This window comes from Humulus lupulus, chromosome 6, assembly GCF_963169125.1.
Source record: "Humulus lupulus chromosome 6, drHumLupu1.1, whole genome shotgun sequence".
NCBI classification, from domain to species: domain Eukaryota; kingdom Viridiplantae; phylum Streptophyta; class Magnoliopsida; order Rosales; family Cannabaceae; genus Humulus; species Humulus lupulus.
Genome location: NC_084798.1, coordinates 171915824 through 171930091, shown reverse-complemented (window position 1 = coordinate 171930091; position 14268 = coordinate 171915824). Strand labels below are relative to the sequence as shown.

At 40.4% G+C, this 14268-nt stretch overlaps 1 protein-coding gene and 1 non-coding gene across 2 annotated transcripts; one reads left to right on the top strand and one right to left on the bottom strand.

Moving 5' to 3' along the window:
- Window positions 1-6897: 6897 nt before the first annotated feature.
- On the bottom strand, window positions 6898-7004 carry LOC133787433 (small nucleolar RNA R71). Its single transcript, XR_009872456.1, has one exon. It is a non-coding gene; the product is annotated as a small nucleolar RNA R71 (small nucleolar RNA).
- A 358-nt stretch (window positions 7005-7362) lies between these two features.
- Window positions 7363-9360, top strand: LOC133785669 (uncharacterized). Its single transcript, XM_062224889.1, has one exon. The coding sequence runs from the start codon at window positions 7363-7365 to the stop codon at window positions 9358-9360; it is 1998 nt and encodes a 665-aa protein (XP_062080873.1).
- The last annotated feature ends 4908 nt before the right edge of the window (window positions 9361-14268 follow it).

Here is a 14268-nt window from a genome sequence, read left to right as displayed (position 1 = left end):
TATTCATTCATGTGATCTTAATTCTCTCGTACTAATACAAGATCACATCCTCAATAATGAATATGGAATTTTTCTGATATTTACAAAATTATTCAAACAATAATTTAACAATCTAAATATGACAATAACAATAAACCATTGTATTTATTTATTCACAGAAAAAAAAAATTTCTTTACATGCTTTTAGGACACACTCCTAACATAACCTACGTCCACTTAGATTGTTATTGATGCGAGAATCAAAGGAGTGATCAAAGAACTAGGGTTCAATGAGTTTCACTAACTTCTGAAGAACAATACAATGTTTTTAGTAGAATTACTCTAGTCTCAAATGATTAAAAAGCCAAAAGTCCCTTCCTTGAGCTATCTTTTTTCTATTTATAGGCTCAAGGGAGATTACATGAATTTGTTACAGATATTATCTCCTAAATAATCGGATACTAGGAGATTGTGGGAGTTAATTTTGGGATATACAGAGATCTTTATTGGAACATCATGCTGCATACGGAACCATCGACCAGACTGGTCGCAGGAAAGGCTGGACCGCCTACTGCCTATAATGTGCCTTCTGGTCCATACACTAGCAGAGTTCCTCCAGATGTCAGCCACGTGTCTAGGAATCACTTGCCACGTCATCAATGCCAATTTTTTGGATAGCACCTTTAAAATCAATTAAATATAAATATAAAATATTATTATTAAAATAATATATAATACAAAACTAAATATTTAATAATTATATTAATATACATTCAAATGCTATAAATATTATGATTATAATAATAGTATATAATCCTAATTTTTATAATATTTTGGTATAATATTATATTAATATAAATTCAAATATATTTATTATAATAGATACAAATATTTAATAATTATATTAATATAAATTCAAAATTTATAAAATATTATCATGATAATATATAATACATAATCTTAATTTTTATTAAATTTTTATAATTTATAATTAAAACAAAAATATTTTTGTTTTATTACTTAATCTAACTTATATAAATATATATTCATATTAAATAACAACAAACATTATAAATATATTATAAATAGGTATTGTGTGTACACATAATATGACAACCATAAAATTTTTTTTAAAAAATAATTAATAAATATTGTAAATAAATTAAGCAAACGTACATTGCATGTTGCTTTCACCTAGTATATATATTATCAACTATAATAATAATATAGAGAATAATACAACTAATAACTTAGAATCATTACTAAGCAATTAAAAATAATCATACTTTACAATAACTCAAATATTAAAAATTACAATTAATCATATAAAAAATATATACATATAGATACATATTTTATACTAACCAGTTTAAAAAACCTCAAAAATAACTATATATATATACTAGGTAGAAGCAATGTGCAATGCACGTTTGTTTAGTTTTAAAGTTGTAAACATTGTCTATAATTTTAATAAAAACTAGTTCACTGTTTAAAAAAAAAATATATATATATAATAGAATGAATTATAATTCTATAGTATATATAAATATTTATATCAATAATATCCACATATATGACTTCTAAACACAACGTTGACATAGATATATATTTACATGGCTACATGACATATATATATAAAATACAATAATATTTAAAAAGAAATTTACAATAGAAATAAAATAAGAATAGAAAAAGTCATAGTGTAGACAATAGTATACATGTCCTTTGGTGAATTTGATGAAGAAACAGAGCTCAAATCACTTGATAAAAAACAAACTATCACACAAATTTATAAGATAAAAAAATGATGTATGCCTTTATTATTTTTAAATAAATATGATTTAATTTTTTAAATTATCATAAAATATCTTAAAAATATCTTATTTTAATTAATTAATTAATTAATTTACTTTTGTTTAAGTTTATGTTTGTTCCAATTTTTAAATTTGGAAGTGACAACAAAATATTATATATTATATGTTTAATATAATATTATGTTTATGTTTAATTAAATTTTATTTAAGTTATAAAATATATGGTTTTATTATTTTTAAATAATTATCATTGTAAAATATCTCAAAAATATCAATATTAATTTGTATAATTATTTATTTATTTAATTTTATTTAAGTTTGTTGACGCGGTTTTTCGCCAACAGTGAATTATATGAATAACTAGGATGAATTAGCGCTTAATGATAAACTATAACAAGAAAATGATAATACTTAAGGATGCTGGAAGTCAACTATGAAGAGAAAAATGATCACTCATTTTTACGTGGTTCGGAGGTTAAAATTCCCCTAGTCCACGAGTCAATATTATTACTGTTTCTCTCTCTTGCTATTTTTACAGAGTATTTGCATTACAGAAAGAATCCAACCCCTTGCACTACCCAGGATCCTGGTATTTATAGGAGAATGATCTCTGGGTAGGTATTGGGGTCATCCCGTGATCTCTTGATCCTTCACGTCATTCCTGTGACATTGATGATTAATATCTAAATTTTACATTGAGGTGCGGTCTAATCAATCAGATAAAAAAGGTAATGGGTCGCATGGCCTTAATCAGGTGCTTGATGTCTGATCACGCACGTTTAAATTGCGTATCCGGGAATTAAACAGACACGTGATGTCTATTATAGGCACGTTTATATTGCGTGGTCAACTTTACAAAGACCCTGGGATATGTCAGGCCTCTGAGGTACCACGAGATTAATGTAAGTCTAGCTCGTGTCTTTTGATGTCATGTTTATACAATGGTTCTAGGTGATACGCTGCTAAATGATTCATCAGTTCGAGCTATTCATCTAGGCGATCGTTCCAGATTTCCCCGAATGAATGGTGAACACGTGGCGTATTGCTTATGGATTTTTATTAGTTCGCTTTTTCCGAGCTGCCCCAACAAAGTACGTGCTGATATTCAGGGCGTACATTTGCCCCCCAAGCCCCTGATCGTGATCTATGACGTCACTTTTGACTTTCACGGTGGGGGCTTTTAAACTTCCTTTTCGATTATCCATCCCCTGCCCACCATTTGAGTACTGGACACGTGGAACGCCGTGATTGGCGCCTGCTCGGGCTTGGAGGATGGCATTAAATGCTTGGCCACATTTTTGCCACCGTCTCATCTTCTGCATCATGATCCTCGTATCTCGTATTTGTTTGATCGGATGGTCCTCGTTTCCTAATGTCTTTTACGTATAAATAGGGCTGGCCATTTTCAGTATTCGTCACCTTTTATTTGAAAATTTTCTTCATTTTCTTTCTTCCGAGTCTCAAAAGATCTTCTTCTTCTTCTTCTGCTTAAAATCCCAGAAATCCCTATATCCTTGTCACAAAAACCCTCCGGAAGCCTAGTCTTGAGGATTTATCCAGGACTTCTACCTCAACGCTGCTTGAAACCTTCGCTTGGAAAATACATTGTAAGTTTCCTGCTTTTCGTGCGTTTTAATTTCCTTTTTCTTTGCCATGCAACTTTACACTCCATAGTCATAAATAGTAGGTTGTTTTTTAATAACTTTGGTGCTTAGGTTTCGAGTTTAGGCGTATTGAGTTGATCCTAAAACATGTATAGGATTGAGAGGTTTCTGGGTAATTTTATGGGTAAATTTAGGAATTTCCCACTCGGAGTATGGAAGGCGAGAGGTCTTTTTAGGGTATAAAACCAGGTAGCTTAAGGGTCACGTTTCTTGGGTAGTTTTTCTTTAAAACCCTCTTCCCAAGGCAAGTGGTGGCCTGACTCGCCTGACACACGGATCCCTGAGTATCAGGGGTCTGTTAGAAAATCTAGGCGCGTGGCACAGGCAACGCGTGGCATGACGCAGGCTGATATCGGCGTCAGCTCGTGTATTAGGACACTTCGCCTTTGTTTTTTCTTCTTCTGTTCAAAAGTTCTACGTCGCCCACTAAAAAATTCCGTCATTTTTATTCGATAGGCGATCTGATGGCACCAAAGAAAGGAACATCTAAGAAGAATGCGGCTAGCTCGTCGTCTCAGCAGCACCGCAAGGGGAAGGAGGTCATCCCTGACTCCCACCTTCCTGAGTTTGGTCCCGTGGTGGAGGCGGAGGTCGCGGTGGCTCTTGACGCCTTCTTTGAGGCCGAGAGGATCATCTCCAAGATAACAACCCAAGGAAGGGTCAAAAAAATCCTTCTGTCTCACAACATTGAGACTAAGAAAGGGACCTTAATCGCTCGACCTCCCTTCGAGGGGGAGCGGAGTTGTTCACCACTCCAGCACGACTTCGCGACCAGGAGTGACGAACATTTGAAGCCGGGGCCTTCCTCCCCCTCGACCAATATTTTGCGGACTTCCTCAATTACGTGAGGTTGGCGCCATTCCAGCTCCCCCTCCCCCCCCCCCCCCCCCCAACTCGTATCGGCTGCTGGTGGGGTTGAAATACCTGTTCCTGAAGCATGAGTGGGAGGTCCCCACTCCGGCATACATCCTCTACTTCTTCTGCCTCAAAGCCAGCCCAGACCAGAGGGGACGAGTTCTATTATTTAACCCGATTCCCCAACTCGCCTGCAGTCATCGAGCTACCCAGCCACCCCAACAACTTCAAAGATCAATTCTTCATGTCGAACGGGTTCCGCAACTGTGAACACCGATACTTCAACCGCCCTCGTAAGTTTTCTTTTCCCAGATCGTATAAAATTCCTTCATACTTAGCCTTCCTTGTGCGTATATTGATTGGAATGTATTCGCGCAACCATTTTTGCGAGGACGGCCAGATCAGTGACCCTTGGGGGTCAGTACGAGACTTTGGCGGGGCTTCCGCCCAACGAGAAGGACTACTGCCAGCTCGTGTCTGATGACACGATGCTGGTGTGTAAAATTATTGCCGAAGGTCAGACCTTGGCCTTGAGAAGGATGCGGGCCGCTGCTCCCATAATCCGCGAGCTCCATCCCATTCCCGAGAGGAATGATGAGGTCGACAACGAGGCATCGGAGGAGGACGAGGTACCCCTCATGAGAAAGAGGCAAGCTCCTGAGGCCGCCGAGGATCCCATTGCTGAGCGAGCCGCGTCGGGGGCAGTAGCTGGCCCCTCCGGCCAAGGTAACTCATATCCTTTTAGGGATTTAGATAGGGTTGTGGCCAACCTTAGGCTAGTTAGGTTCAGCCCCAACTAGCTCGTACACCGTAACCCTGATGACCCAGATCGCAATATCACCCTGCTCCAGTGTGTGTGTAACGCCCTGGTTACCCCAAAACAGTTACGGTGAACGGTGAACTAGAAATTTAACTCGCTACCCGAGTTCTTTGGTTAAAAACGTGCTTCTAGGTGTTATTAACAGGTTAAGGTGGAAAACCAATAAAAAAGAAAGGATATATTTTATTTAGAACATAAAACTGTTCATGGGCCCATTTAAAAACTTTTTCAAAATGGCCATTACTGTTTCAAAGTTACAAACCCGCCGACCTAAGCGACAAAAATAGGGTAAACCCCCTAGTTCCTCTGAGAACTCCTTGGCCGTGGTGGTCAAGCGGCCGCATATGTACACAGCACCACCTAAGCTCTCCACTCAAGGCTGGGTGAGCTTTTCCTTCCCTTTACCTACACCACATAGCACCCATGAGCCAAAGCCCAGCAAGAAAACACAATATAGCATGAATATAATATCAAAAATGATCATAATAATCATTCAGGACTTTCAGTCCAAAATAGATGAGTGACAGTCGCAAAAGTCACTAAGGTGGGTTCCGTTCCCTCTGGCCATGTGATGATAGGGTCACTGGGGCTTTAGAAATAAGTGAACCTTTCACTAGCTTAAACGGGATAGGTGCATGATGACTAGTCACCAACATAACCTACCTCATGACCATAAAGTCATAACCATGGCATTCCGCTCCCTAGCCATGTGACAAGCAGTCACCTAGGCCTTAGGCCCTGGCTCTGAGTAACTAGTCTTAGACTAGTCAAGCACTTATAAGTTTCATCGACCTTAGGGTCGTTCCAGCATTAATGTCCCTAGAAGCATTCAACGCTGATATCGATTAGATCTAATCTTTAATGGGCCATGCATTCAGGATGCTTATGCCGTTTTCTGGCTCTTAGGTTAGTAATATGTGACCAGTGCCGTCCCTGACTAATCAGTGCCATACACAAGTAAGCAAGCTCTGCTAAGCATTTAATATGCAATCAATGTCCACATTTATCAACCAACATGCCTCAACAACAATCATGCATATCATATACACAGGGTGCAATTTTCTTACCTCTCATTCGAGCGAGAATGAATAAAAGAACGACCGTTGAGAACGATCTGACTTTTAGTCCTTCAGCGATCATCTAATCATAAAAAAATATAGGATACCATCAATAAAATGATCGACTGAAGGTTTCCCAGCCAAGATCTAGCCTCCGGGACATCAATCCCCACTAATCCGGGTAGTAGGAACAATCCCGAGGCCTAAAACCAAGTTCCCGAGGCCAAAACACTCAAACGGGCTCAAAACCACCCAAGAGCTGCGACCCTAGAATCTTGAGTCGTGGCCCCCAGCCACACTAGGAGCAAGGGCCGTGGCGCCCCATACCCAGGGCCGCGGTGCCCAACAAGGCCAAAACCTCCCCAGTTGCTTCTTCGAGCTAGGGCCATGACGCCCAAAAACAGGGCCGCGGCCCCCAACCCAGACCAGCCACAACTCGATCTCCTTCATCCCAAACCCTCCAAAAACATACCTAAACACTTCCAAATCCAAAAATCAAAGCTCCCAAACTTCCCAATGGTCCAAAACCATCAAATCCTGAGGCTCAAACGAACCAATAACTCAACGATTCACAAAAACCAACTCTAAACTTAGAAACTCTAAAAACCAAGAGTTGGTTGGTATCTTTGCCACCTAACTCAATCAATACATGGAATGATCTAGCACTGAAGTTCCTCTCTAAGTTTTTCCCTCCAGCTAAAGCAGCTAAGTTGAGAGGAGAGATCAATAATTTTTCTCAATTGGATAATGAGTCTCTTTATGAAGCTTGGGAGAGATTCAAAGAATTGATAAGAAAGTGCCCGCATCACGGAATAGAGAAATGGATGCTAGTATATAATTTTTATAATGGGTTGTGTGGTACTACTCGTACACTCATTGATGCAGCAGCTGGTGGTGCGTTTATGAGAAAAAGCGCCAATGAGGCACATGACTTGTTGGAAGAAATGGCCATGAATAATCAGCAGTGGCCAAGTGAAAGAAGTTCTTCAAGGAAAGTGGCCGGTATGTATGAAGTGGATGCAATTTCGAAATTGACCACTCAAGTTGAGGCCTTGACTAAGCAATTGCAAGGCAATGTGATAACAGCTCCAGTGCAACAGGCCCAGACTTTGTGTGAAATATGTGGGGGCCCTCATGCCTATGAATAGTGTCAGTATGCTGATGTAAACAACATGCCTATGGAGCAAGCTCAGGCTATTGGGAATTTTCCTCGACAGAGCAACAATAACCCTTACTCCAATTCCTTTAATCAAGGGTGGAGGGATCATCCCAACTTTTCTTGGAAGAATGATCAGCAAGGCCAATCTTCAAGCCAACAACAGTCATTCCAACAACAGCCACAGGGGTTCTTTCAGCCAAGATTTAGGCAGCAGCAACAACCCCAACTGCCCACTCATCATCAGCAGCAACAAAATTCTGGTGGAAATTCTAATGCTCAGTCAGATGTGTTAAACCAATTCATGGCTGAAACTCGGTCTTCTATTAGAAATTTGGAGACCCAAATGGGGCAATTGGCTACTCTCATGGCTAATCGTGCCCAAGGTAACTTGCCTAGTACCACTGAAGTGAATCCAAAAGAGAATTGCAAGGCAATCACGTTAAGAAGTGGGAAGAATTATGAGGGACCAAGTGAGAAGCAACCAGTTGAAGAAGCGGGTCAAGATCAACAGGCACAGGCACCGACACAAGAGGAAAAGAAGCACAGTGAGAAAAAGGCTACTGAAGGCATAATAGCAAAAGAAGCTTCGCCACCAATCAGTATTGAGCATCACATAAAGATTCCCTACCCCCAAAGGCTCCGTAAGAACAACATGGACAAGCAGTTTACTAAATTCCTGGAAGTATTCAAGAAACTGCACATCAACATTCCCTTTGTGGAGTCTTTAGAGCAAATGCCGAGCTATGTCAAGTTCATGAAGGACATCTTGTCCAAGAAAAGGAAGATGGAGGACTTTGAAACTATGGCATTGACGGAAGAGTGTAGTGCTATATTGCAAAAGAAGCTCCCCCCTAAACTGAGAGATCCTGGGAGTTTCACAATACCATGCATTATTGGGAGAATTGAGGGAATAAATGCTCTTTGTGATTTGGGGGCCAGTATCAACCTGATGCCATTGTCAGTTTTCAAGAGATTGCAACTTGGTGAAGCCAAGCCCACAACTGTAACTTTGCAACTAGCTGATCGTTCGTTGGCACATCCAAGAGGGGTAATTGAAGATGTCCTGGTCAAAGTAGACAAGTTTATTTTTCCTGCCGATTTCATAGTTCTTGACATGGAAGAGGATAGCAATGTCCCCATTATCCTTGGGAGACCCTTCTTGGCAACAGGCCAAGCACTCATAGATGTTCAGAAGGGTGAGTTGAAGTTGAGAGTGCAAGGGGAAGAAGTTGTGTTCAATGTGCTCAAGGCCATGACTTATCCAGAAGCTAGTGACAATTGCTTTTCGGTGGACGTAATGGGTAATTTAGTGGAAGAGAGAAAACTGATAAATGATCCTCTTGAGTTAAGTTTGGTTGAAGATGAAGTTAGTGATCAAGATGGAAAGGAAGCTATGGAGTACGCAAAATGGCTTAATTCTTATGGGCCATTGAAGAGGAAATACTTTGAAGAGCTTGGAGCAGTACCAAAAAGGTCATTGCCTTCAGTTGAGAAACCCCCAGAGTTAGAACTGAAGGTACTTCCTAACCATCTGAGGTATGAGTTTTTGGGTGAAAACAAGACACTTCTGGTTATAGTTTCAGCTTTACTTTCTGATGTGGAGACTGAAAAATTGTTGAGAATTCTGAGAGAGCACATGAAGGCCATTGGGTGGACTTTGGCAGACATCAAGGGGATCAGCCCCTCTACTGTTATGCACCGAATTTTAATGGAGGACGGAGTCAAACCAACCATAGATGCCCAAAGAAGACTCAATCCGCCAATAAAAGAAATTGTGAGAAAGGAAGTGGTGAAGTGGTTAGATGCAGGGGTAGCTTACCCAATTTCTGACAGTGAGTGGGTGAGTCCGGTTCAGGTAGTACCTAAAAAAGGGGGGATGACGGTAGTGAAGAATGAGAAGAACGAGTTAGTTCCAACAAGAACTGTTACAGGTTGGAGAATATGCATTGACTACCGCAAACTTAACATGGCAACAAGGAAAGACCATTTTCCCCTTCCATTCATTGATTAGATGTTAGACAGACTGGCAGGAAAGGAGTATTATTGCTTTTTGGATGGTTACTCCAGGTATCATCAAATAGTCATTGCACCAGAGGACCAAGAGAAAACGACATTTACATGTCCTTATGGCACATTCGCTTTCCGACGAATGCCATTTGGGCTATGTAACGCACCAGCAACTTTCCAACGGTGTATGATGGCTATTTTTTTTGACTTGGTTGAGAATTGTATAGAAATTTTCATGGATGATTTCTTAGTGTTTGGCTCATCGTTTGATCATTTTTTGAGGAACTTGGAGCTGGTATTGATTCGATGTGAAGAATCCAATTTGGTGCTTAATTGGGAGAAGTGCCATTTCATGGTTAGAGAGGGGATTGTTTTGGGACACAAGATCTCACAGGAAGGCATTGAGGTAGACAGAGCCAAGGTGTCTACTATTGAGAATTTGCCCCCTCCAGTTTCGATAAAAGGGGTTCGTAGTTTTTTGGGTCATGTCGGTTTCTACAGACGGTTTATAAAGGATTTCTCGAAGATCTCCAAGCCATTGTCTAATTTGCTTGTTAATGGAGTGCCCTTTGAGTTTGGAAGGGAGTGTATGGAGGCTTTTCAAACTCTTAAGGAAAAATTGATTTCGGCACCTATAGTCATTGCACCGAATTGGGAGCTTCCGTTCGAGTTGATGTGTGATGCAAGTGATTATGCTGTCGGGGCTGTGTTGGGTCAACAAGTTGACAAGGTTTTTCGCACCATCTACTATGCTAGTAGGACCTTGAATGATGCTCAGTTGAATTATGCTACAACTGAAAAGGAGATGTTGGCCATAGTATTCGCTTGTGATAAGTTTAGGCCATATTTAATCGGGAATAAGGTTATTGTGTACATAGACCATTCGGCGATCAAATACCTTATGACCAAGAAGGATGCCAAGCCAAGACTAATCCGATGGGTCCTTCTCCTCCAGGAGTTTGAGTTAGAAATTAGAGATAAGAAGGGCACCGAGAACCTAGTAGCAGATCATTTGTCAAGATTGGAGTCAGAAGAGGGTCAGAATATGAAGGAAGTCCAGATAAATGATGAGTTCCCTGATGAGCAGTTATTTGCTTTAAAAGAAAGGTCGTTGGTTCCATGGTTTGTTGATTATGTCAACTTCCTAGCTGCAAACATCACACCTCCTGACATGACAAGACAACAATTGAAGAAATTCTTTTCTGAGGTAAAACACTATTATTGGGAAGAGCCAATCCTTTATAAGCACTGTGCCGATCAGATAATTAGAAGATGTGTGCCTGAAGAGGAGATGTACTCTATCCTGAATCATTGTCATAGTCTGCAGTGTGGAGGTCACTTTGGTGGGACAAGAACTGCTGCAAAGGTTCTACATAGTGGGTTCTTCTGGCCAACTCTCTTTAAGGATGCTCATGAGTTTGTCAAGGCATGTGATCATTGTCAGAGGACTGGTAATATTTCAAGAAGGAACGAGATGCCTTTGACTGGTATTTTAGAAGTGGAACTGTTTGATGTGTGGGGTATTGACTTCATGGGCCCTTTTCTGTCATCATACAACAATCTGTATATTTTGCTAGCTGTGGACTACGTTTCTAAGTGGGTGGAAGCAGCTGCAACTCATGCTAATGACGGTAAAACAGTTCTTACTTTTCTCCAAAAGTACATTTTCGCCCGGTTTGGTACTCCTAGAGCTATTATCAGTGATGAGGGGAGTCATTTCTGTAACAAGCAATTTGAAGCGTTACTTGCGAAATATGGAGTTAGACATAGAAAAGCATTACCCTATCACCCGCAGAGTAATGGACAAGCTGAGATTTCCAACCGGAAAATTAAGTTAATATTGGAGAAGATGGTACAGAGCTCGAGGAAAGACTGGTCTAAGAAGCTCGATGATGCTTTGTGGGCATACAGAACAGCATTCAAAACACCTATTGGTATGTCACCATATAGGCTGGTCTTTGGGAAAGCGTGTCATCTTCCAGTGGAACTTGAGCATAGAGCATTTTGGGCCATGAAGACCTTGAACATGGACTTGGTAGCAGTTGGTGAGAAGAGGCTTTTGCAATTGAACGAGATGGAGGAGTTTAGAAACGAAGCCTATGAGAACGCCAAGATTTACAAGGAGAGGACTAAGAAGTGGCATGACCAGAACCTTGTCAGGAAGGAATTTCAACCAGGTCAACAGGTATTACTCTTTAATTCAAGATTGAAACTTTTTCCGAGCAAGTTGAAATCGAGATGGTCTGGTCCTTTCACGATATTACAAGTGTTTCCCTATGGTTCCGTCGAAGTAACAAGTGAAAAGACTGGCAAGTTTAAAGTAAATGGTCAGTGATTAAAGCTCTACTTGGGTGGTCAGTTTGATCAAGCCAAGTCCGCCATCCTCTTAGCGCCACAGTAAAGAGGAAACCATCGTCCGGCTATATGTAACGACAGCGCCATTGGGAGGCATCCCAAATTGTATTTTGTTTTGCATTTTAATCTTTGGTTTGGAACAATTAGTATTTTTAAGTGTTTTTATTTCGTAGTTTTATTGTATTCTCTGTAAAGAGAAAACCGTGAAAAGCGTGAAAAGTTGAAATTTTTTTGCTGTATTTTAATTAGGGCCGCGGCGCATCATGTAGCGTCGCGGGGCCTAGGGGTATTAGTGCCGTGGAGAGGTGCTGGACAGAGAGCAGATGAAAATTGGAGTCGCATTAGCGCTGCGGCCCCCTATTCCTGCGCCGCGGCTCCTGGGAAAGAAAAATGCATTAGCAACGCGCGCGCTAGTGGGTTGCGCCGCGGCGCCAACACGGACCACCATTTAAATCCGAAATTTTGCCCCAATTTTTTTAGACCAAAAAAAATACACCATCCGCCTCTCTTCATCTTCTCCGCATCTCCTCCGCCCAAATCACCATAAAACCTCCATAACCACCAATATTTCACTCATCTTTCATAATTTCTTCATCCCTTTCCATAAAAATCACTTCCTCCATCATTTTCTTTGTCCCTTTTCACATAATTTCTTCAAGAATACCATTTTGTCCACTCATTTTAACCCTAATCCGAAAATCCCATCCTCTTCCTCAATATTGCCCATTTCTCCAAGATTTGGATAACAATGGTGGATCATCAATGGGTTTCTCAATAATGTAAGTGATCTTGCCTCTCATCTTTTCAATTTATTGAGACTCCTTTGGTTATTGGGAAATCTAGTGTTAATTGGGTTTATTTATGGATTAAGTGGTGCATTTTGGTTTTTTTTGCTATTCTGAAAAATTAGATTGGAGAATTGTGGTTTGTGAAGAAATTTTCTGATTTTGGGAAGTACCAAAAACAAGGGGAGGTGCTGCCAAAATTTCTAGTGATCTTACAAGTTGGTATTTTGGGAGTTATTTCACTCAATGGGGCCAAAGAAGGGTACTGTGAATGCTTCAGGTGCGTCATCATCCCGCCCTCCTCGTGTCTCCACAACGGCGGATTATGTCACCTCAAGATTTGTGAGCAAAGAGGCTCAAGAGCGGTTTGTGGTGTTGTCAAGAAAACCTATTCTTGAAGAAAGAGGTATGGAATTCAGTTCAGAAACCCTAGAAAACCAGCCACTGTATGAACCTATTCGAGATGAGATTGCTCGACGGCAGTGGGACCAATTTGTTGATTGTAATGGCAAGGCTAATCACACGATGACATACGAGTTCCTTGCTAATTGGCCAGAAAAAGAAAATAATGCTGTCATGGTGCGGGGCAAGAAGATACCAGTCACTCTTGCAGCATTTAATCAATTGTATGAGGTACCTAACTTTCCCATAGAAGAAGAAGAGCTGCGGGTACTGGGGGCCGATAATCTAGACTTTGTTGACCTTGCTGAAACATTGGGTTTTCCTGGCGCAAGAATTCATTTGAAGGATGGTGAGCCAAACTGTATGTATCGCTGTGAACTTAACCAAGTGGCTCGTGCTTGGTGCTATTTTGTGAGTGCCCGACTGATTCCCAACAATCATTTGTCTGACATCCCTATTGACCGACTTAAAGTGACATATGCTATTCTAAAAGGGTACAACCTAAACATTGGGAGGTATGTTCGGGAAAGTATAAATCATATAATTCAGGGCACCACTACTGGCGGGTTAGGACATGGAACTTTCATTACTAAACTTTGCGTGGCATATGGCGCACCTCAATACTTAACTGACATGAAGGTGCCTCCGCAAAAGCCAGTCGGAGTGGCCATGGTGAATCGCCTCATTCCACCGCATCCCTATGATGCCCCGCAAGTTCAAAGAGGAAGAAGTCGCCGCCGACAAAGGACCGATGATGGTGAGGATGAGCCCGAACTTTTGGGTGGTCACATGGATCCTGCTATGCAGTACACTCATGCTCAGTTGAATTACCTTATTTAGCAAAACATGCATATGCAGACTTATATGGGGCAGCGGAGTGCTTACGATGCAAACCATATTCAGTAGCTGAATAGTTTGGTATCTCGGTGGTCTTTTGATGAAGAAGATGAAAATTACTTTGCACTACCACCGCGTTTCACTCCTTATGATCAACCACCACCACCCAACCCATTTTGAGGGGTTGTCAGGTAAGTTTCTCTCTTTTTGATTGTCATGTTCACATTGGAGACAATGTGAAATAAAAGTTTGAGGGAGGGGCTTACTTTTCTTTTTTGGTTTAGTTTAGTTAAAATTTTGTTGTTTCTTTTTTTTTTGTGTGTGTCAAAAGTTAAGCCAATGATACGTATAAATGCCGTTGTTGTCACTTGTCAAACGGAAACTGTGTCTAACCGTGTGCTTGATTTGATCACTCTTTGGATTAATTTTGATGCCTTTTGGAAATTTTAGTATATGTTGCAAATGTGAATAAGTGGATTATGCTATACATGTGTTACTTGGGTTTGAAGTATGAATTGATGAAAAGGATAGAA